The 25,803-nt window shown below is 41.8% G+C and overlaps 1 protein-coding gene and 1 pseudogene across 1 annotated transcript in view; both read right to left on the bottom strand.

Moving 5' to 3' along the window:
* LOC124619380 (probable peroxisomal acyl-coenzyme A oxidase 1) overlaps positions 1-13,003 on the bottom strand; it is a 96,151-nt gene extending 83,148 nt beyond the window's left edge. The window contains exon 1 of the mRNA XM_047145718.1: positions 12,427-13,003. Within this exon, the coding sequence (XP_047001674.1) occupies positions 12,427-12,565 (139 nt within the window). The 5' untranslated portion in view covers positions 12,566-13,003. The remainder of the gene's footprint in view (positions 1-12,426) is intronic.
* Positions 13,004-25,382: 12,379 nt separating this feature from the next.
* On the bottom strand, positions 25,383-25,500 carry LOC124552277 (annotated as a pseudogene).
* Positions 25,501-25,803: the final 303 nt, after the last annotated feature.

The raw sequence follows: 25,803 nt of genomic DNA on the forward strand, positions 1-25,803 counted from the left end.
TGGTGTAGAAACACGCTGTATCACCAAATACGAAAAAACTGAAGACTCTGCAATCAGCAGGAAAGGCTATGCATGCAATTTTTTGCATTGCTAATGGATCTAAACTAGGAGAGGCCATGACAAAGGGAACAACCATCAGCAAAATGTCTTACAGTGAATTGTTGGAAAACAAGCTAAAGCTATCAATTCTCACCAGATGATACAGTCTGTTGTCAAGAATGTGCTACTGTTGGATGTCAACATCCACCAGTACACAGCTCACCACATCGCTGATGCCATCAAGAAACTGTATTTTGAACTGCTGGAACACCCTCCCTACATTCAAAGATCTTGCTCTCTCCAACTTTAATATGTTTGGGCTTCTCAAGAATGCTTTGTAAGATCACTGATTTTCCTCAGATGTGCAGGTGCAGAAAGCAGTGCAAAAGTGGTTTTGCAATCAACTGAAAACCTTCTTTGAACATGCAAGTTTCTGGATCACTGGTCCACGTGCATTGAAAAGGACCGAGACTAGGATGAAAAGTAAGGTACATGCCAGACACCCTTTTTCGTGTTGCAGAATGAAAAGTAAAGACCATTTTTTACAGTCCCTCGTATATACACCTACTGGCAGTAGTGTAGGTAGGCTTAAGTACTGGCAAGCAGTTATGTTTCATAATTTTATATCAGTGGCATACCTGCAACATTTGTTTTTAAGTTTTCTCCATGCCTCTTAAGAGGTTATTTATGTGCCTATGGATTCCAATGCCACTCTAAATAAATATATTTGCCAACTATTGACTTGAGTAAAAAATGACATGTTTATGATTGCTTAATGCACATCCAGATATGACAGAATATTATTAAAAATGTGTGTGTGTGTTTTCCTCATCTCCTCCTAAACCACAGGACGAATTTAAACCAAACTTGGTGCACATGTCCCTTACTGTGACGCAATAATCACTGTTAGGGTACGAACCATCTACCCATCATAGTTTTCAGGAGGTATGACATCATAAACAATGAGATGAGTGAAAAATTGCTACATCACGCAGGACATTTTAATACATTTTTTTCTTTGCCACTAAGACACTGCTACTGTTGAATCAACTTAAGAAAATCCCCGACAGCTGGTGGTGCTCTTGACAGCTTTCAACTACGAAGCACAAATGGCTGTATGCAAGGGAAACAGCTGTCTATAGAGCTACGAAAAGGCAATGCGTAGAGATATTTACGAAATCACATTGCAGACACATGAAGACATTATGCATATTTCTCTGTACAATTATTTTATTATTTCAAATGTATTTTCACAAATACCTGGAAATGAATTTTTTTTATATTACACTAAAAGCATAGCTCATTTCTTGTTTTCATTTTTGATTGAAAATTGGCAAAATGAATACACGGGTAATGCCCAGTTTGTCAGCTAGTTTTCATATACAGCCATCAATAAAGTGTTTGGTGCTCCAGAATCTTAACACTTTCAGTAGGCTACACCAATACATGAGATGCAATAAATTCCTGCAATGCACATTTTTCTGCAGGTACACAAAACGTGTATACACTCCTGCAGTGGGAAGCATTTTAAAGAGTGGTGACTGAGTAACAGTCTGAGTGACACTCCAGTTCTAACTTACATCAACATTTGCATAATCCACTTGTTTATTTAAAGAGGCTGTAAAATTTACAGGTATATCAACAACTATAAGAGGAAAGAATAAAAGTTAATTGTGATATACAATTCCTTACAAAATAAGTGAAACACCCAGAAGACACGGTCAGATCTCAACACAACTTTGTATACAAACACCATTGGCAGATACAAAAGTCATTGAAGTTGCAGGTCTCTGTGACGGGTAGAATGGCCTCCAGACTCCATTAGTATTGTTTGTGTTTAGTGTTGCTACCAAGCCTAGAAGAGTATATGAGGGGCATAAACAGTGTCAGATGTTGAGTGATCACTTTGAAGAACACAGAGATACCACGATTTCATGTGAGACAGTGTGACTTCATTACCAGACAGTGTTTGAAAGGTGCATCATCACAGATCTACATCTGGTTAGCTAGTTGATTTGTGTAATCTCAAGATTTTTGGGGCATTCACTGCATGTGAATGCGAGTGCAGGCGTACTGTCGTCAAGATTCCAACCAACCATATCTGGCGAAAACAGGGGGGGGGGGGGGGGGATCATGGTACTGTGCACCGAGCAAATTGGAACCCCTTAATGTCAACACCTGCTATCCAAGAACAAGTGAACTCCCTGCAACACTCTGTGACATGCTGCAGCCTCGATCAGAGGCTAGCAGAAGCCAGACTAGAGAATTACTGCCTTACTGTCTCATGAGTAGGCTGCCATTAACATCACAACACAAACAGCTGTGTTTGGTGTAGAGCTCTGACCAGGAACTGTGGACTGCTGATCAGTGGCATTGTATTGTGTTCTGCACTACCCCTGGATGATCATCATCAGTGAGTATGTTGGTGACCTGGTGGGAGGTCCCATTTTTTCCAATAATCTGTAGAGACACAGCAGCAGGGCTACTCCTGGCATCACTGTATTTGGAAGTATCAGATAGGACTTCAGAGCACAGGCAGCAGTGATTGAGGGAACTCTGACGGCCAACAGTGTATCACTGACATCCTGCATCCTCATGTGGCAGTATCTTACTGCCGTTTTTCAATACAACAATAGCACGCGACTCTACAAGCTAACTGCGCGATGCTAAGGCACCTGACCGGCAGTTTCAATGTGGTCAGTGTGCTCCAGTGACAACAATTAAGCTGTCTTTACACTGCCTTTCACAGTGCAGCACAGGAACATTAGTTTTGTCGGGGCCCGCAGACTGAAACAAATACAAAACCTAGCCACTAGTAGTTTTAGAATACGACTAAGGGCTTTAGAGATGAAACTTCCTGGCAGATCAAAACTGTGTGCCGGACTGAGACTCAAACTCAGGACCTTTGACTTTCGCGGGCAAGTGCTCTACCATCTGGGCTACCCAAGCATGACTCATGCCACATCCTCACAGCTTTACGTCTACCAGTGCCTCGTCTCCTACCTTCCAAACTTTACAGAAGCTCTCATTTCTTTCAGGAGTGCTAGTTCTGCAAGGTTCGCAGGAGAGCTTCTGTAAAGTTTGGAAGGTAAGAGACGAGGTACTGGCAGGCATAAAGCTGTGAGGATGGGGCGTGAGTCATGCTTGTGTAGCTCAGATGGTAGAACACTTGCCCACAAAAGGCAAAGGTCCCGAGTTCAAGTCTCGGTCCGGCACACAGTTTCGATCTGCCAGGAAGTTGCATATCAGCGCACACTCCATTGCAGAGTGAAAATCTCATTCTGGGCTTTAGAGATGTCTCATGACATTACCGTGGTTTGTTAGTTACTGAAGGCTTCCTGAAATGCTGGAGGGCAGTGAAGCATCCTTCTCTTAGCTTTTGTTTATCTGCATATTTATGATTTCCTCTGTAACTAATGTGCAGTATTTGCCTTTCCTTAGAAGCCTTCCTGATAATGCTTATGTATCAAACTGGATCTACATCTACATACACACTCCACAAGTCACAGTATGGTGCATGGTGGAGGGTTCATTGCACCACAACTAGTCACTCCTTCTTCAACAGCCTCAATTATTCTGATAAAAGTGAAAGGTCCAGATTGGAATATCAACAGTTATGAAAAGTATAGACTGCTACTCACTGTAAATACGACATGCTGAGTTTCAGACAGGCACAGTGAAAAAACTGTTATACACTGAGCTTTCGGCCAAAGCCTTCTTCAGAAACGAAACACACACACACACACACACACACACACACACACACACACACACATATTCACATGAGCAGGCGTACCTGACACACACAGGACTGCTATCTCTAGCTGCACTAGTCAGCTTGGCCAGCCACCCAGAACAGTAGGTCAGTGACGACTTACCAGAGGGGATGAGAAGGATTTCTAAAGTGTTCTGATTTTGAGTTTGCTATCTACAAATACAGTGTAAATATACTTAATTCATTAGACAATAAATTACAAGCTACTGGTGCATTTTGCAATGTGTCAAAGGCATCTGACAGTGTAAATCACAGTATCCTTTTAAGTAACTTAGAATATTGTTGTGTAACAGGAAATGCTGCAAAATAGCTTAATAGCTATATCTCTGGCAGAAAACGAAGGGTGTCATTAGGAAAGAGACGTGAATGAAGCTTTCAGGCATCATCCAACTAGGAACTAATTACATGTTGTGTCCCACAAGGCTCTGTCTTAGGGCCCTTTCTTTTTCTTGTGTATATCAAAGATCTTTCATCAGTAACATCTGCGGATGCCAAGTTTGTTTTGTTTGCAGATGATACAATCATTGCAATAAATAGCAAATCAAGTGTTATCTTAGAAAGATAAGTTAATGAAATTTTCATCAACATTAATAAATGGTCCCTAACCCAATTCTTTGTCACTAATGCAATTCAGAACTTGTAAGAGGTTTCCCACCAGTATATGCTTAAAATATGACGACAAACAGAAGTGGAGTCTGTTAAATCCTTGGGATTACAGCATGATAAATTCAACTGGGAGGAGCACACCACAGAACTGCAGAAGCACCTAAACAAATCTGTATATTCGCAGTGTGAGTGTTGTCAGACATAGGGATATAAAAATGAAAAGCCTGACATACTATGCTTACTTTCATTGCATAATATCGCATGGTATTATTTTTTGGAGTAACTTCATTAAGCCAAGCTATAGTTTTCTGGGTACAAAATGTGCAATAAGAATTATTTGTGGTGTGAACTCAAAAACACTCTGGAAAACCTGTTTATGGAACTAAAAATATTAACTACCATTTCCAAAAATATTTATTCCTTAATGGAATTTATAATTAAATATATATCTCTTTTTAAAACCAACAGCTCAATTCATGGAATCATTAATAGAAAGAAGAATAATCGTCACAAAGATTTAAAGTCACTAACTTTGATCCAGAAAGGAGTCCATTATTCAGCAACACACACACATTCAACAACTTGCCAGCAGCCACAAAACGTTTAACTAACAATCAAATTTAGTTTACAAGGAATCTAAAGGATTTAACGGTGACCAACTCCTCCTACTCCATTGATAAATGTGCAAACGACTGGGGTGTGTGTGTGTGTGTGTGTGTGTGTGTGTGTGTGTGTGTGTGTGTGTGTGCGAGCTTGTGTTTTACCAACAATATAAAATAATGTGAATATTAGCTCAATATGACTTCTTTCCTACCCCCATTAACCATGGACGTTGCCAGTGGTGGGGAGACTTTTATGCCTCAGCGGTACAGATAGTCATACCATAGGTGCAACCACAATGGAGGGGTATTTGTCGAGAGGCCAGAGAAATGTGTGGTTCCTGAAGATGGGCAGTAGCTGTTTCAGTAGTTGCAGGGGCAACAGTCTGGATGATTGACTGATCTGGCCTTGTAACACTAACCAAAAGGGCCTTGCTGTTGTGGTACTGCGAACGGCTGAAAGCAAAGGGAAACTACAGCAGTAATTTTTCTCGAGGGCGTGCAGCTTAATAATGATGGTTTCCTTTTGGATAAAATATTCCTGTATTTGGATCTCCAGGCAAGCACTACTCAGGAGGACATCGTTATAAGGAGAAAGAAAACTGGCGTTCTATAGATCCCCTTAAAGGGCAAGTAGGTTAGAAAATTTAAAAAGAGAAATGGATAGGTTAATTTTAGATACAGTGGGAATTAGTGAAGTTTGATGACAGGGGGAACAATACTTCTTGTCAAATAGGGGTAATGCAGGAGTAGGTTTAATAATGAATAAAAAAATAGGAGCGCGGGTAAGCTATTACAAACAGCATAGTGAACGCATTATTGTAGCCAAGATATGCACAAAGCCCACGCCATCCACAGTAGTACAAGTTTATTTGCCAACTAGCTCCGCACATGATGAAGAGATTGAAGAAATGTATGATGCGATAAAAGAAATTATTCAGATACTGAAGGGGGGCAAAAATTTAATAGTCACGGGGGTTTGGAATTAGATAGTAGGAAAAAGAAGAGAAGGAAAAGTAGTAGGTGAATGTGGAAAGGGTGTAAGCAATGAAAGAGGAAGCCGCCTGGTAGAATATTGCACAGAGCATAATTTAATCATCACTAACACTTGGTTTAAGAATCATAAAAGAAGGTTGTATATGTGGAAGAGACCTGGAGACACTGCAAGATTTGAGACTGATTATATAATAGTTAGACAGAGATTTAGGAACCAGACTTTAAACTGTAAGACATTTCCAGGGCCAGGTGTGGCCTCTGATCACAATTAGATTAAAACTGAATAAATTCAATAAAGATAGGAAATTAAGGGGGTGGGACCTGGATAGTAGGAAGAGTCAGAGATTGCTGAGAGCTTCAGTGAAAGCATCAGGCAATGGTTGACAAGAACAGGGGAAAGGAATACAGTATAAGAAGAATGGGTAGCTTTGGAGATGAAATACTAAAGACAGCAGAGGATCAAGTAGGTAAAAAGATGAGGGCTAGTAGAAATCCTTGGGTAACAGAACAGATAATGAATTTAATTGATGAAAGGAGAAAATTTAAAAATGCAGTAAATGAAGCAGGTGAAAAGGAATACAAATGTCTCAAAAATGAGATCGACTGCAAGTGCAAAATGGCTAAGTAGGGATGGTTGGAGGACAAATGTAAGGATGTAGAGGAATATATCACTAGGGGGCAAGATAGATACTGTCCACAGGAAAATTAAAGAGACCTTTTGAGAAAAGAGAACCACTTGTATGAATATCAAGAGCTCAGATGGAAAATCAGTTTTAAGCAAAGAAGGGAAAGCAGAAAGGTGGAAGGAGTATACAGAAGGTCTATTCAAGGGCGATGTACTTGAGCGCAATATTATGGAAATGGAAGAGGAAGTAAATGAAGATGAAATGAGAGATATGATACTGCGTGCAGAATTTGACAGAGCACTTTTAAGACCTAAGTCGAAAAAAGGCCCCAAGAGTAGACAACATTCCATTAGAACTTTTGATAGCCTTGGGAGAGCTAACCATGACAATACTCTACCATCTGGTGAGCAAGATGTATGAGACAGGTGAAATACCCTCAGACTACAAGAAGAATATAATTATTCCAATCCCAAAGAGAGCAGCTGTTGACAGGTCTGAAAATTACTGAACCAACAGTTTAATAAGTCATGGCTGCAAAATATTAACACAAATTCTTTACAGACAAATGGAAAAGCTGGTAGAAGCCAACCTCAGATAAGATAAGTTCGGATTCCATAGAAATGTTAGAACACGAAAGGCAACACTGACCCTACAACTTATCTTGGAAGATAGATTAAGGAAAGGCAAACCTACATTTCTAGCAATTGTAGACTTAGAGAAAGAAATACAGGGAGTGAAAAGCTATTTACAATTTGCTTAGAAACCAGACGGTAGTTATAAGAGTCGAGCGGCATGAAAGGGAAGCAATGGTTGGACAGGGTAGTAGCCTATCCCCACTGGTATTCAATCTGTATATTGATCACGCAATAAAGGAAACAAAAGAAAATTTTTGAGTAGGAATGGACAAGAAATAAAAACTTTGAGGTTTGCTGACGACATTTTAATTCTGTCAGAGACAGCAAAGGACCTGGAAGGGCAAGTGAACGGAATGGACACTGTCTTTACAGGAAGATATAAGATGAACACCAACAAAAGCAAAATGAGGATAATGGATTGTAGTCGAATTAGATTACGAAATGAGACACTTAACATAATAGATGAGTTTTGCTATTTGGGGAGCAACATAACTGATGGTCGAAGTAGAGATGATATAAAATGTAGACTGGCACTGGCAAGGAAATCGTTTCTGAAGATGAGATATTTGTTGATATCGAATATAGATTTAAGTGTCAGGGAGGTCTTTTTTGAAAGCATTTGTACGTAATGAACCAACGTATGGAAGTGAAACATGGATGACAAATAGTTTAGACAAGAAGAGAATAGAAGCTTTAGAAATGTGGTGCTACAGAAGAATGCTGAAGATTAGATGGATAGATCATGAAACTAATGGGTAGGTACTGAACAGAATTGGGGAGAAGAGAAATTTTTGCCACAACTTGACTTAAAGAATGGATCGGTTGGTATGACATGTTCTGAGGCATCAAGGGATCGCCAATTTAGTATTGGAGGGCAGCGTGAAGGGTGAAAATCATAGAGGGAGATCAAGAGGTGAATACACTTAGCAGATTCAGAAGGATGTAGGTTACAGTAGTTACTCAGAGATGAAGAAGCTTGCACAGGGTAGAGTAGCAGGGACAGCTGCATCAAACTAGTCTCTGGACTGAAGACCACAACAACATGACTTCTGTACAAAGTCAATGCAGTAATGTGATCATTGTAAGTAAGTGTTGTGAAGTGATTTTTCTATTCAGTGTTTATTACCTCATAAATGAAAATGTGTTTAAAATTTTTTGCACTCATTCCACATCCATGACAATTATTCCAAGTTTGTTTTTCATTGTAAATATTTATTGTGTATTCTTGTACTTCTGAAATGTTCTAAATCCTGGACAGTCTCCTCACTATAGATCACATTCACACAAGTGCAACTCTCACACACCAGACCACTCTGGTCACTGAGGCTAACCTCATTGGCCCGAGACAGTGGTCATGTGTGTGTGGGTTACGTTTGTGTGAGCATGTGTGTCTTTTCTACATTAGAAGAAGATGTTTTGGCCACAATATCAGACATTTAGGAGTTGTCCTGTTGCGCCTGCCTGTGGTTCAACATCTCTATACAATGAGTAGCAGTCTATCCTTTTCATAACAATGTGATTATTCCATCCTGGATTTTCCATTGCTTAATGTTTTTTGAGAGCTTGTTATTGACTGTTTATATTAACTGATATACAAAGATAAAATGCACTTGGCCTGTTGATACACACTTTAGGAAGTACATCTGCCAGAACATGTTAAATGTCACATAGATAATGTAGTGGAGTTTAAGAATGATCTGATAACCTTTTTATTTGGCAACTACTCCTACTGCATGAAGAGTATCTTCAGAGAAACACTTTAAATGAATTATTTATGTTATTTCATAAATAGCATTAATACAATAATCTTTTGTAATGCTAAGTTGTTTCACCTTATTGCACTTAAATAGGGTCGACAGAAGCGTTCGATCCCACGCGTCGGCTTTGACCCGTGACGTAAGGGTGTTGTGTGTGACGTCAAGACGGCGCGGAGTTTGGTTTGAGTGTGGCTGTCTCCAGTTCTGTTTTATCTTATTTTATTTACTTTTCTGGTCTGTTCGTTCTATCTCGTGCGATTTTTTTTTTTTTAAATTTAAAAACACTTATTACTTGTTTTAATTATCTGTTTCCTCGAATTTCTGTTTTAGTTTATTATATTTATCTTTCTGATCTGTTCTTTCTATCCCGTGAGATTTTTTTTTTAAAGGCAAAAAACACTAATCAGCTACTGAAGCATCTTTATCTTCTATGGGTTGCAGGGGTTACGACCCCTGGGGAGGTGGGTGGGTATTCATGCATGGCTGTCTTCACTTACACGTTGTCACTACGCAAGGCGTCTAAATTTGTTTATATTTAGTTTGCCCCCCACCCAAAACACCCCATTTTCCACGCTTGTCCCGATAGTGTCATTAGGCTTCTTGTGGAAAGTGTGTATGTTTGTTTTTGTTTCCGCCATATTTGTGACGTCATGGGTCAAAGCAGACGGGTGGGATCGGACGCTTCCGTATTACCCTCAAATAAAAATGTATATCTTTGAATTTATTCTATGCCCCAGAATCCCTCTCAACGGAATCCATGCAATACAACTAATGTGACGTAATGTTGTATATTCTCTGACTGTTACAGTGTTTCACTTTTGATGTCCAGCCTGCAGTATCCTGATCTAGGAAGTGGAGGAACATTTTCTTACCTTAGTCATCAGTATTACCCACTATTTCAGATTTAATTAGAATATCTATGCTCTCTCTCTCTCTCTCTCTCACACACACACACACACACACACACACACACACACACACACACACACACTTATCTTCTTCAACTTTGTGCTTGTCTTTCTTTTATCAATTTCAACAACAATATGGAATAGTAACCAAGTGTTCCAGTCTTACCTGGAAATCAGGGTGCTGACAATAATTTTTAGTAATCCAATTGACAGAAAAGAAACTTCTGGACATAGTTGTTCCTCACGACAGTGTATTTGGCCCACTTCTACTCTTAATATTTGTCAATGCCTTTTCAGACAGTGCAAGACACAGAGAAAAAAAGTTTCTTTGCACATGACAGTAACATCTTTTTCACTGATAAAACACCTAAACTCATATTAGAGAAAGCAAATGAAACTCTCATGGATGTTTACAGTTGGCCAGTAGGCAATAAATTAAGACTTAACACAAGGAAAATGAATAGTACACACTTCAGCATAAAGAGGGAACACAATTCAGTTGAATTAAGCATAGATGATAAACTCATAGATTGTGTAACAAACACGAAGCTTTTAGGGATGTTAATGTGGAAAGAAAACACTAATATTCTGGCAAAAAGAATGTCCACACTATGTTTTGCTATTAGGATTCTGTATTTAGTTTGCAACCACCATGTCTTGGGGTGACATGCTATTCCTATATACACTCAATTCCTAGTTATGGGATTCTTTTCTTGGGATCATAGGTGCAAAACATGGACACAGTTTTTAAACTGCAGGAAAGGACTGTAAGAATAACCATTAGAATTAGCAATCAGACTCACTATCAAGAACCGTTAAAAAAACTGGGTATTCTCTATGCATCAAGTGAATACATCTACCAATCTGTTGAGCATATCAGGGGAAGCATTACTAAGTACTTCACTAACAGTTCTACAAATAATCATGGAAGGAGAACCAATTTGGATTTAAATTTACCGTGGAAAAACAAACAAAAAACTCAAGAAAACATTTTCTATGAGGGAATAAAATTGTGTAATAAATTGCCCAATGAGATTAAAACAATTACAGTATTAAAACACATCTGTTTAAAAAGACAGCTAAAACTTTCACTATAAATATTCAGAGCTGGTTAATAGTGGTAGGGGATAATTACAACAGCTCATTGCATCATGTGCCAAAATCTGCAGTCCATAATGGTAATATCTTGTTATTTTCCTGAATTCAACATCTCAATCCTCAGAGGGGGGGAGGGGGGCATATGCTGACTCAGTTCTTCAGTTGGACTGAGGGAAGAACATTAATATATGCATCGGGAATAACAGAACATTTACGGAAGTGAAATCAGCTTTCCAAATGGACTGGAGTTAGTGCAAGGGACATAGCAACAAGCTCATGGTTCTGAAGTCACAGTGGTAGCCCCCTATATGTGCAAAATAACAGAGAGAGAACTTGTGTTTATATTTAAGAATATTGTACAACAGGGACCAACTGAATGAGGTAGAGCAGTTGTTAAGGTGTTGATTCCATATTTGAGAGGAAAGAGTTTGCTTTGTCTGGCAGTTCTGTTTTAGGATTTCTGTGGTTTTCCAAAATAATGTCCAGTAAATGCTGGAATGGTATTAAGACCATGGCTGATCACCTCCCCTATTCTCATAAAGTATGCTTATATATTCTGTGGCCAGTTTTTTGAGCTATATACTTTTTTGTACTATGGCACCAAACCCGCCATCACTGCAAGATGATGCCTGGGTGAATAAATAAATAAATATATGATTTGTTTCCCAAGTATTTGCAAGTTATACTTTCTGTTTCCTTTAAAATGGATGAAACAGAATTAGGGGAAAATTAAGTAGATTGGCATGAAATAGAAAATAAAATGTATAAACTGAGATTTTGCGTTTCATTTGGGATTTTTGTCATTAATAAACAGCGACACTAGATTCAAATGTGTTGATATTTTTAGCAACTTCTTAGAGAATTGTGGTGAGATATGATTCACAAAAGCAGAAAAAAATTAGTGTTCCAAGAGTGGTACTACTCGTTGTGTGTAGTAGCCCTAAAATATACTAAAAATATTTGTGGGCTGAATGGAAAACTTACAGCTCTGATCACAGTGTGTTTGCATTCAATAACATCTTTAGCGTTACTTTGCGCTGTCAGATGCACGGAATATGATGTTAACTACACCACAATCCTGTGATATGTGTGTTTATTTTTTTGTGAAAATTCTATGAACAATGCTACTGTGGCAGATATTAAAAAATACTGTTACACTCCATTTCAACAGACAGATTATTTTACACTTACATTGTCTTTCTCTTCTCTTAAACGAAGTAAGCGTCTACCAAATACTACTGACACTTTGGGTTTAGTATGCTCTCTGAAAGGTTACGTTACTTTTAAACACATTTTTGACTTGAAAAATTTTTATAGTCTGTGTGTGCTGGATTTAACATGTTTTTCAATCAGGACTATGAAAATCGCCGAAGTAGTGGTTACTCACGTCTGTCTCTCCTCTCCTTCGTCTTGTCCTCGCCACCGTCAAGCAAGTGTGTCAGTTCAAGTGGTTCAAATGTGCATTTCTTCCTCTCATTTTCGAGATCCTCGTTGCACTTCATGGTGCGGCCACTATACGAAGTCATATTTCTGGAAAACCGTTCTTGACAACTAGGACGGAATTTTTCAGCTGTCTGTCAGTCGTCTGCTACGTGCGAGTTGACTTACGTCAGTCCGATTTGGTTAAACAAGTTTTACACGTCCTTTGAACACACATACAACCACTTGGCGATTAGAGCGTGAAGCGCGTCACCGCCCGAGCAGAAAACGACTGAAGAGAAACTGCTCCTGTCAAGTATACAAGGATCAAGGGCAGGAGAGGGGGATTCAGATAAACGTGTTTGCGTCTTAACGCTTTGGAGTTTGTACTCTCTTCATGTCATTCGCTTGTGATTGCACGCACATCACCACATTAACGCTCTTCGTATGCTGACAGCTCAGCATTCTTTCGCTGCACTGATTTTCCATTTCTGGCACAAGCGCGAAATTTTCCGTAACACTACTCCTCCGCCCTCACCGCCACCCCACCAACACATATGCTACATAATAACAGGGCGGCCAACGCCTTCTAAATTGTGGTGGCACTGGACAGGAATGTGACAAATCTTCCCACAAATACAGTTTGTATTTCTAGCGTAGGGGGAAACAGTAACACATTAGATTACACATCCTAAAGGCGTAGAATTTTTAGCAGTAAATATCAGTCAGAGCAGGCTTAAAGCGTTGCTCTGTAAATAATCAGAAATCTGTACTTTGAATAATTGTTAGTTTTCTTAATGAACTATCACTCTACAACATGAACTCACTTGTGACTAATTCTGACAATGGCATATAGTCGTAGTTAACTATGAAATAAAACAGAGATTTTATTTTTTTGTTATAATGCTAGTGCTGAAGACCTCTTTTGAAATTGAGAAGAGACAAAAATGTCATAGCTCTTCAGACATTGTACTGCTTTGGAAGCCAGAAGCATTCCCTTGAGTAATTGGTACGTTATGCAAGGTACGTATCGTTCAAAAGACTTTTTGCAAACATGACATCATACACACTAATCGAAGACCGCAGGAACTGCTACAGACTTTCGTTTCGTTAACATTCGATGTTGGGTGCTTGAGAAACACCATAATGACCATACTGGAATCCACGCCATTCTTGATATGATTTGTTATAATTAAGAGTCGCATAATGACGTATTGGCTGTTAAAGCCTTCATGAGATCTAAGTTATAGTTAAAAATGGAAACTATCAATACCTCATCATGGTGTAGTGGACAGTCTGCGAGCGAGCACGGTTTGTTTACCTCCCTGTTGCGGCTTGTACGACCAAAAGCGTATGAGGAAGAACGGTTTATTCGGGACGAAATGGGTCTCCCGCCACAAGCTCTTCTCGGAATTCTTTTTTCGATCCGTAGTACCACTGTGTACACAAGCTGCCGAATGAAGTACTGTTCTGCGCCAAGATACCGATCTCAAGTTCCGATATAGAAGCTGCCGTGGTTGATAACGCTGGTGTTGGGCTCCGAACGTTGAGGGTTTTCGAATTCCCGTTTGAGGTTCCGTCGGATGTTGTGGTGCCCGCCTATAAATCTTACGGAAACGGTCTCAATCACGTCGCTGAAACGTGGAAGAGGGTCGAAACATACCGGGCCTCAGTGATGTCCATCAGGTAAAAACTGAACTGAGGAAACACATGCCTACTTGGTAATTGCCAGCTGCAGGGTGTTGTCATGTACGATGTCCAGCCATGCACTTGTTCAAGTTGTGGCCAGCAAGGTTACGTCGGTTGAGAATGTCTCTGACGTAGACTGGTTCAGACGCTGACTGGAGACGTCACTCTCCCTGTGGCGGCCACTATGTTACTGGTTCGCAGTGGGGCTGCCTGCTGCATCCACTCTTATTCAGTCGCCACCAGCTTTGGCTCCTCTTGACAACGCGATGAACGTTTTGCCTGTCTCTCCTACACTGCCGCCAGAGGCAGTACCAATGGACGATAGCTGTGAGTAGCCACAAAACATCTGTCCCAACCACATAGTTGTTGATCACAGAGTTGTACCGACCTCTGCTTTACTGTCATCTGGCTGTGTGTCGGACTACAGCCACTACTCATTGGCTGAATTTTTGGATATAAATTAAAGGGAAAAAAACCCTTAAACATTAGTGTCATGCAATATTTTGTGTAATGTAGTATCTTGTACAGACATCTTTTATTAACCTGACACATTCCACATCATTACGAAGTGTCGTGTTCATGATCTATGGAACAAGTATTAATCTAATCTAATCTAATTTCTGCCTTCTGACACAGATCAACATTGCAGGAAGCAATGGTCGCCAAGGAAACGGAAGAGACTGTGCCATATCCCTTCTGGTGACCGTCTCCATTGGATGTGTGCATAGTATGATGACCCACCTACTGATGATGTGTTGTCCTCTGACGCCATGACACTGGACGATGCAGCCAGCCGAAGTGGCCGAGCGGTTCTAGGCGCTACAGTCTGGAACTGCGCGACCGCTACGGTCGCAGGTTCGAATCCTGCCTCGGGCATGGATGTGTGTGATGTCCTTTGGTTAGTTAGGTTTAAGTAGTTCTAAGTTCTAGGGGACTGATGACCTCAGAAGTTAAGTCCCATAGTGCTCAGAACCATTTGAAGCATTTGAACTGGATGATGCGACATCTCCAGGTTTTGCACATTTCAATAGCCATTCTTCCAGTCACCTCAACTGTGTTTACATCTCCCTCAATAGTATCAGTGGAGTGCAGGCTGTTGAATTCTGGCTCAATGCATTTTCTGACCATGATGCATACATCTGCATCAGCCTCTGCTGCCAAAGAGTGCAGCATGGCTGGAGACCATGGAAAATGTACGCAATCCATCTTTCTTCAGCCAACTTCTGGCAACTCATAAAGACCAGACAGCTTGTCGTCAACACCATGATCCTATCAGTCTGCCCTGTCTTGGTGGCTGCTCTGTGCAAAGCCTGTCTTCCACAAGGCCTTCGTTGGTTACGGAAGGGAGGTCACAATGTGGTGATGACAAACCCAGGTTTCTACTTTACCATTCTCTGGGAATGTACTACGATGTCATATTCACCAGAGTGTCAGGTGATGGTTAATCGTGCCAGGGCACAGCTCACTGCTATCTCTCGATGTCATCTTGAAGGAACTATGGTCAAGACGTGCACACATGACAGATTAGCACAGGAGCATCCGTCTGTGTACCATGTCATAGTGGAACATTGCCACTGTCAAAGGACTTTGATTAATGTTCTTTTGACTGATAATGGGGGGCACATATAGACACCCATTGTGATAAAGGGTCTGTCCCCTACCAATATTAATTTATGTTTTACTCTGCACAACATCACCAACCTTCCGACATTACAGCGATCTCCTGATTCTCATTTGGCTTGTTTCTGGGGGCTGCAATGATGGATCTACTTTTTGACATCATGAAGGGTGAAGTCCATGATGCTATCCAGGTAGGTTCTACAAACAAGTTGCTCATGTGTGACTGACTCATCCCCTACTGGCACAGGTGTGGACAGAAATTTATTGGGACCCCACGACACCTATTGTGCAGATTCCAGACAGTTTCCTCGATGGTTTCCCCTGATCAAACCTGTTTGGAAGGTGCCAATAACATCTGTACTGCCTTCTGTAGCTATTGACATATAATCAATCTTTCTCACACTCATTGTGTGACTGGATTTTTGGTCCCTCTTGACTTCAGGCAGGTATTTGATCAGGTTGATCATGACTACCTGGAAAGGGTGCTCTGCAATCTGGAATACATGATACTACCATCAACATTGTAATGTCTCTCTTTTATGCGGCGATGTGCTGTGCACCCTACAATGGCCATCTCACCCCTCCCTTCTTGAGACATCATTCAGTGCACCAAGGCTGCCTGCTCTCTGCTCTGTTGTATGTCTTTCGCCATGGAACAATTGCTCTGAAGCCTCTGTCATTGGTCTGGGATGTCTCTTGGTGGCCAAGTATTTTGCTGCACTGGTAGTGTGAATGATCTCATCCTCGTTCTTCGTAGTGGTGCTGAGGTCAGGGAGTCCTTGGTATGGGTTATCACCTACAGTGAAGTTTCTAGTATCTGCCTTAACGTCCACAAATCGAGCGCTATGGCTACAGGTGTGGGGCTTCCTGCAGACAGCACTGCTCCATTGCATTTGCTGCAGCTGTCAAATGCTCAGGACTCGATTGCACAGGTGATCTGTGGTGCACTATTGCCCTCAGCTGCCAGGGCCTACTATCCCAACTACGAGCTGGACTTCTAGACCACTGCTTATGAGTCCTCTATCTTCTGCAATTGACACAACATGTAAATGTATATTTGGTATTACATATGCCCCACGTGGCACAGACACTCCCCATTCTGCCATCCTTGTCCCACCACATGCTATCAGCATTGGGTTCATATGTTTGCCACGACTTGCTGTTCAATATATTGTACAAGACCGTCGCCCTCTACAGTACAGGGGCAGTGTAGGCCTGTATCGCGTCCCTGACAGAGCGATAGCCCTTTTCATCTGCTCTCAGACAGAGCTGTAGCGCCATTTTCCCACGTGCCTTACTAGCCTGTTGTTGGAGATCCTTGGACAACGATCGCTGTCACCCCCATCCTTCTTTTACTTCCGTTATTGTTTTTTCAAGCTGAGCTATGTCCACACTGTGATACTGCCAATGGACTTGATGTCCACGAAGGATATCTACAGCTTTCTTCAGCAAAACAGGTCACTTAATGTGGTTGAGGGGAAGCATCCCCACATCGATTGGCGTCCTGTATGACGATCGGTGTACGCTTCTGATCTTGCCACTGAGGTCCAGTCTGCATCGTACCTTGCGGTCAATGGGAAGCAAGTATGCTGGTTTCGCCTTCACGGAATTCACCTTGCAGACACCTTGTTGTGTGTCACCTGTGATGCTCTGGACAAGGACGAACATCGCTTCGTGTGCAGACCGGCGACATGTGTCTGATTCTTGGTGCGACAGATGCTGGCCTTAATTAGCCCTACGGATCGTCATCAGATACGTCACACCTGCTCCTCTTTTGCGACTTGGGATACTTCGACAAGCTAAGACGAACTCTGTGAAGTGAGTTGTGGACACACAGTTCACTATCTGTTTGTTGATGGCGAGAAAAATGTCCTCGATTTTTGGGACTTCCTTAATAAAAGATATTGTGCAGCTGTCTACAGTTCCAAATACAAACAATTGTTCTCCAATTTTGTTTGTAATGTGTTTCTTAATCTACCTCAGATTTAGTGTACGAGGTGCATTCAAGTTCTAAGGCCTCCGATTTTTTTTCTCCAGACTGGAAAGAGATAGAAACATGTGCATTGCTTTAAAATGAGGCCGCGTTCATTGTCAATACGTCCCAGAGATGGCAGCACCGTACGGCAGATGGAATTTTACTGCCAGGGGCGAGAATGAGAACTGTTTTAAATACTTAAAATGGCGACGTTTTCCTTACTTGAACAGCTGAATTTGCATGGTGTGAAACCAATTGAAATTCATCGACAGTTGAAGGATACATGTGGTGATGGAGCTATGGATGTGTCGAAAGTGCGTTCATGGGTGCGACAGTTTAATGAAGGCAGAACATCGTGTGAGAATAAACCGAAACAACCTCGGGCTCTCACAAGCCGGTCTGACGACATGATCGAGAAAGTGGAGAGAATTGTGTTGGGGGATCGCCGAATGACTGTTGAACAGATCGCCTCCAGAGTTGGCATTTCTGTGGGTTCTGTGCACACAATCCTGCATGACGACCTGAAAATGCAGAAAAGTGTCATCCAGGTGGGTGCCACGAATGCTGACGGAAGACCACACGGCTGCCCATGTGGCATGTTGCCAAGCAATGTTGACGCGCAACGACAGCACGAATGGGACTTTCTTTTCGTCAGTTGTGACAATGGATGAGACGTGGATGCCATTTTTCAATCCAGAAACAAAGCGCCAGTCAGCTCAATGGAAGCGCACAGATTCACCGCCACCAAAAAAATTTCGGGTAACCGCCAGTGCTGAAAAAATGATGGAGTCCATGTTCTGGGACAGTGAGGGCGTAATCCTTACCCATTGCGTTCCAAAGGGCACTACGGTAACAGGTGCATCCTACGAAAATGTTTTGAAGAACAAATTCCTTCCTGCACTGCAACAAAAATGTCCGGGAAGGGCTGCGCGTGTGCTGTTTCACCAAGACAACGCACCCGCACATCGAGCTAACGTTATGCAACAGTTTCTTCGTGATAACAACTTTGAAGTGATTCCTCATGCTCCCTACTCACCTGACCTGGCTCCTATTGACTTTTGGCTTTCTCCAACAATGAAAGACACCCTCCGTGGCCGCACATTCACCAGCCGTGCTGCTATTGCCTCAGCGATTTTCCAGTGGTCAAAACAGACTCCTGAAGGAGCCTTCGCCGCTGCCATGGAATCATGGCGTCGGCCTTGTGAAAAATGTGTACGCCTGCGGGGCGATTACGTCGAGAAGTAACGCCAGTTTCATCGATTTCGGGTGAGTAGTTAATTAGAAAAAAAATCGGAGGCCTTAGAACTTGAATGCACCTCGTATTACTGCAATGAGGAGTTGATCCACGCCTTTTCCACCCATGTTGTTGTTGCTGTGGTCTTCAGTCCAGATACTGGTTTGAAGCAGCTCTCCATGCTACTCTATCCTGTACAACTTTCTTCATCTCCCAGTACCTATTGCAACCTACATCCTTCTGAATCTGCATAGTGTACTCATCTCTTGGTCTCCCTCTACGATTTTTACCCTACACGCTTCCTTCCAATACTAAATTGGTGATCCCTTAATGCCTCAGAACATGGCCTACTAACCGATCCCTTCTTCTAATGAAGTTGTGCCACAAACTCCTCTTCTCCCCAATTCTATTCAATACCTCCTCATTAGTTATGTGATCTACCCAACTTATCTTCAGCATACCACCCTTAGTACTGGTTATTCTCCGCTCATTGGAATGTTGTGCTCCCACCGAGTGTGGCGACTCGCCGCTCCCCCCTCCTCGCGACGTCGATCTCCTGCTATGTTCTAGTATTAAAAAATTAGTTAACTGATTAATTACAAAAATAAAATAAAATAAAGAAATAAAATAAAAAACAAAATCATTGATGTACTTTGCATCTATGCTCCACGTTCCATATGTTTTCCCTGATTCCTGGGGGAAGGAATGGGACACGATGGCCAGACCTCAGGTTGCGACCCCTGTTCACTTCGCTCCCAACCCTCCCTTCAGGCGCCATGAAAATTCCTTTGAAAAGAAGTAGTGACTATGTGTTAGTTACAGAGTGTTGTGTAGCAATAGAGCTGGTTCGGGTACTGCCGTATCTGAATCTTTTTTTTTTTTTCACCTTCATATTTACACAAGGTTCTGGGAATACCTTATTAAGTTAACAGAAGTATATTCTGTAATATTCCGTGTTAGGTAAATAGAAGAGTACTCTCTCTCTCTCTCTTTCTCTCTCTCTCTCTCAGGAGTGAATTCTCGTTGTCAGTAATTTACAAATTAAGCATGACACACGCAAATGTGAATAAGTATTCAAAACACGTTATCATCTGTTAAAACAAACTACCACTCAGAATAAGAAGCATAGAAAAGACCGACACTTTTGCAAAAGAATTAAAAGGTCGGCTTAGTTTCAGTGATCCGTAAAGTGTAAAAGAAAATTTACTAGCTAAGTCTCTTACGACACTTCCTTGCCAAACAAAAATGTCTTCAATTAAAGTACATCTTTAACCTCCAATATCACGTTTCCCGTAATTTTATTACAACAAATTGCACCAAAACCGACGCGTTTTCGAGAGATCCTCAACGTCTTGGTGTTCTGAAACAGCATTTATTCATTGCACATAAGATAAATGAGCAGCCGTTTTAATTTGTCTGCTGGAGTGGCTTTCCATCCCTTGTAATTACAGACCAACTCCTGAAACTAAGGTTTGCTTGGAAATCAGTAACCGTCTCACTTGCCCGCATCTCGTCGTCGTGCGGTAGCGTTCTCGCTTCCCACGCCCGGGTTCCCGGGTTCGATTCCCGACGGGGTCAGGGATTTTCTCTGCCTCGTGATGGCTGGGTGTTGTGTGATGTCCTTAGGTTAGTTAGGTTTAAGTAGTTCTAACTTCTAGGGGACTGATGACCTAAGATGTTAAGTCCCATAGTGCTCAGAGCCATTTGAACCATTTTTTGAACCGTCTCACTTTCTGGGTCGAAGATATATCAGAAGGCATATTACAAAAACAATACAACTTTTTTAATACGTTTCGGAGTTAATTCTTGCCCACATTTTAATTCCTCCTTTACCCACAGCCCAGTCTGCATGAACGCAGAACTTAAAATATTTACGAATGGCGTTAACTTCAAGGTTAACGTACGCTGCAGTAGACAACGTCATCTCCAGTTCTTTCTACTTGAAGTGACTTATTGTTTTGAAAGTCATGTTCGTCTCGTGTGTTAAGACTCGGATGGTCACGAAAACCGATAGACAGCTGTTTCCGTCTTCGATATAACAGGGCCCTCGAGAACTACGGGCTTCGCAATGAACTTGTCACACTAGTCGGCTTGTCCATCACACTTCGCGAACGCTCGGCTCCTTGCAGGGATGACTGCTAGCACTCGTAAGACCTGCAGTAATACGTGATCTGAAGTATGCGCCTCGGGCTGTCTTTCTCGCGGGCCTCGTCTAAGACGATATAGCAGTTCTAGCCTCGCTATCAGCGTCTGACGTCAAAATGACGTCACGTTTACACGAAGTGTTGTGAACTGTGGGTAACCCCGTTATGCAAACATGAGAAATTAATGCACTGTCCTTTGAAGTTATTCTGTGTTTTTCTGGATTCGTGATTACAACTTTTGTAACATACCTGGCAAACCTGGGAACTGCAGTCTACCATACACCCGAAAACGAATCGTCTTGTTGCATTACTGAGGCCAAACTCACAACTGGGAGCGAAATGACAGAATTTTACCAAGAGACATCAAGCCCAAATAGTAAGAGCATTCGAGGCGCACAACAGAATACTTGGTTCCGACATACATGGTCTCCAAAATCACCTGAGTATGGTATGAGCTGTTTTGCCGTAAACGCTCTGAATATTTCGAATGAAAATACTTTGCTATTACAGATAAATTCCACTTAACAGTAATGTCGATTTTGTACACGCGTTTGGGATATTTGGAATTAACTTGGCTTAAAGGTTTGGAGAGATAAATGCATGGGCATTTTGCTTGTTTACTGAGCTGTCGCAAATTTTATTGCTATAGGAAAAGAAACGGCAGCTACAGCTATTTTTGGGTTTGTATTGCACTTGATCTTATTGCTGAGTATCTGTTTTCATACATTGTGCTGGGGTGGCATTGCGACAAGGCTTCCTATAATGTATGGCCGACGCCAAAGTAAAAGAGCCCTGAGAAACATTGATTTTGGAACTAGAGAACGAAGCAAATTAGCAATTTAATACACATTGAAAGATTTTTAGGGACGAAATTCATCAGTTTCTACTTTGTGATATGATTACTGTTCGTTCATGCCAAGGGGAATTAAAGAATTAATCAACATTCTACTCATTCTTATTAGGTACTTAGGCCTACTACACTTTGGTGTCACGACTATTTTAAGATAAACACAATAGCTTGGAGATCTGTAAAATGTGGAATTAATAACTCGAGACTGCTATACATAAATCTTGTCTGTAAGCGAAAACTTCAAGATACTCAACAGACTAACTGACAGCCGATTGTCACACGACAATTCCATTCTGACATAGCCATTTGTATTAAGTCTATGCGTGTGGTGAGCTCGCTCCACAGATTTTTCTACGAGGTTTGTTCAAAAAATTCCGGAACATTCGTAATTTCACACCAATGGTTTGTTGGAGCGGAATTCGCTTGGCTTCCCTGCACACGCCTGTGTTTTATGTGTAACTGCTGGAAGTTTCATTGCTGTACGACTGTTAGTCGTCGTTCAGTGCTGTATTCAGTAGAAAGTTGTGTCGCACAGTTTGCGAATAGCGAAGTGGCAGAGTTAGAGGAGCAATGCGTCTGCATTAAATTTTGCTTGAAATTCAAGAAAAGCTTTAGAGACACACCTACAGTGATGAGTGCTTAAGCCGCAGTCGGTGTTACAAATGGTTCACGCGGTTTAAAACTGGCCGGACGGAAGTTAAAGATGACCCTCGTTCAGGACGCCTTCGACGTCCACCGACGACGCTCTCGTCAGGAACGACAACGAAATTGCACGTGCCAGTCGAAGAATGACGGTCCGAGACATTGCAGAAGAATGTAACATTTCAGTTGCATCATGTTATGAAATCCTGACACAGCATCTTGGAATGCATCGTGTTGCCACCAAGTTCATCCTACGGCTCATGAGTCAAGACCAGGAGGACCTTCGCCTAGCAATCTGTGAAGAGCTTCTGGATCGCGCAAATGAGAACGAGATGTTCCTTAAGGGGAGGTTTACTATCTTTGGGTTAAAAAAACCGATTTTTTAAAATTGCCTTTTGGGATCCATAAAAGTGTTTAGAATCCACCCCTGAAACGTTTTCTCCGAATACGGAACGGAAATGTTTGTTATTCGCGGTTGAACAAAAGAATGCACCTGCCTGAAATCGGCCTTTTTCACGCACCAGTTTTTTTTCTTTCGGAGGACGAGTGCTTGGGAGGAATCATACAAAATTCAAATGAAAGTTTGAACGCGTGTGTCTGGAAGATAGCCCCCAAGCATTTGCATTCTGGTGCGAAGACTGTGGAGACTGCGAGTTTCCTGGCAATGAACAGCTTCAACGTAAGGTATTCAGCAATTCTGAAGACCATGACAACGATGGACGTCACCCTGGGACTCTATTCGACGCAGTTCGCCAAGCATTAGGACGACCACCGGATTCAAGCGGCCGAAAACCGCTTGTCACGGGCCGTACGAGCGGCTCTGGACAGGATGGCCCAGATCGAGCAGAACCCCCTTTATGAGGAAGCAGAAGGACTAGTTTATGGACCCGGAATAGCAGATTGAACGTACGTTGCATAATATTGCATTTATATGTAGTCAAAACTTGAAACGCGTTTTTCTCGAAATGACCTTTTTTTTTATCGCGAGGTATGGTAACTTCAAATCTACTGAACCGATTGGCATGATTCTTTATTTCCGACGAAGCTAACTAAATTGTCTAGGAGTTGTACCACTTTTATTCCGATCCACCAACTATAAATAATTTCACTTGGCCGACGAAGTCGAAAAGTCGATGAAAAAAAACCCTATTTTTTTTCAAATGGCCGCCATTTTGTTTCCTATGGTCCAAATAACTTAAGCGAGATACAAGTCCTAAAGAATCTAACATACTTCGCTAACGTCAACTCGATTTTGATTTCAGGCAAGCCGGCTGACCTGTGACATACCGTGCGTGAAGGTCTACATCGAAATTTTGTTTCGTTCCGATGGCACTTCCGCCTTTGTTCTTCGACATTTCCGGTCGAAAAAAATCCAGTTTGTAGAGGAAATATCAATAAAAATTTTGACCAAATTTGACACTGATATCTATAACACATCCTGAGAAAAAAATTCTCAAAGAACATGCTTTTTTCAGGCCAAAGATGGTAAACATCTCCTTAAGAGAATCATAACTGGCGGTGAAACGTGGAAGAGCTTTCTTAAGGGAATCATAACTAGTGGTGAGACGTGGGTCTATGGTTACAATGTTGAGACCAAGATTCAGCCATCACAATGGGTCAGGAAAGAAAAAATGTTCAAATGTGTGTGAAATCTTATGGGACTCAACTGCTAAGGTCATCAGTCCCTAAGCTTACACACTACTTAACCTAAATTATCCTAAGGACAAACACACACACCCATGCCCGAGGGAGGACTCGAACCTCCGCTGGGGTCAGCCGCACAGGGTGAGGAAAGGTTCTCCAAGAAAAAAAGGTCGTCAGGTTAAGTCAAACGTGAAAGCCGTGATAGCTTTCTTTGACTTTGAACGGTTGGTTCATCGTGAATGCGTGCCGCAGGGACAAACTGTTAATCGATGGTACTATTGGGACGTGTTGCGACGTCTACGAGATTATGTAAGAAAGAAACGGCCTAAAATGTGGCGAGACAATTCATGGCTCTTGCATCACGATAACGCACCCGCAGATTCATCCCTATTGGTGCGTGGGTATTGCACGAAATACGAAACCACAGTGCTGCCTCATCGTCTGTACTCTCCAGACCTGATCCCTGCGGACTTTCTTTTATTTCGAAAATTGAAAACCCCATTGAAAGGACGGAGATTTGTAATGATAAACAAGATAAAAGAAAATTCGCAGATGGTGCTTTGCGCGATCAAGCAAGAGGCGTACCAAAACTGCTTCCGGAAGTGGAAACGGCATTGGGAGCGGTGTACTAATTATGGAGGAGAGTATTTCGAAGGAGACCAAGTACAATAAGTGAAAGGCACGCGTTCAAAAATTTTGTGGTAAAGTCCCAGAATTTTTTGAACAGACCTCGTCTGCTACGCCCCAGGGCAATGATAGTATATCTGATACAAAAAATGTGTACTCATGGAGGTAAAAATTTCCTTTATAAACTATGAACCAAATAAAAATTAGATTTACGAGAAGTTGTTTTGCACATAGTTTATTTTTAGGTCCACGAGCCACTAATACCTAATCGAGTGATAAAACAAAAAATAACTCCTCCTTCACAGGCGATGAAGGCTCAACGGTACTGACCGGCCGCCGTGTCATCCTTAGCTCATAGGCGTCGCTGGATGCGGATATGGAGGGGCATGTGGTCAGCACACCGTTCTCCTTGCCATATGTCAGTTTCCGAGACCGGAGCCGATACTTTTCAATCAAGTAGCTCCTCAGTTTGCCTCACAAGGGCTGAGTGCACCCCGCTTGCCAACAGCGCTCGGCAGACCAGATGGTCACCCATCCAAGTGCTAGCCCAGCCCGACAGCGCTTAACTTCGGTGATCTGACGGGAACCGGTGTTACCACTGCGGCAAGGCCGTTGGCAGTGATAAAACTAATGATATTAAGTTATGGCTCCTGTAGAAGTGATGTTTTGCGAAAATGATACTGCATCTAAATAAGGCAATATGAAATTGGCACTGAATGTTTAGAGCCTACATTCAACTTCTAATAGAGAATGTAATCGCTATAAATAGCAACATGAACTTCCCAATGACACTACATGCTGTTAACTGGCGTCTGTTTCACTCTCTTTAGATTAATGTGGAGGGACAAGACTAATTAGGCACTGATTGGGACAATCTTACTGGACGTGCAGTACACCAGTAGCTTTCGTCACATTGGTCT

This window comes from Schistocerca americana, chromosome 1 (assembly GCF_021461395.2).
Source record: "Schistocerca americana isolate TAMUIC-IGC-003095 chromosome 1, iqSchAmer2.1, whole genome shotgun sequence".
Lineage (NCBI taxonomy): Eukaryota > Metazoa > Arthropoda > Insecta > Orthoptera > Acrididae > Schistocerca > Schistocerca americana.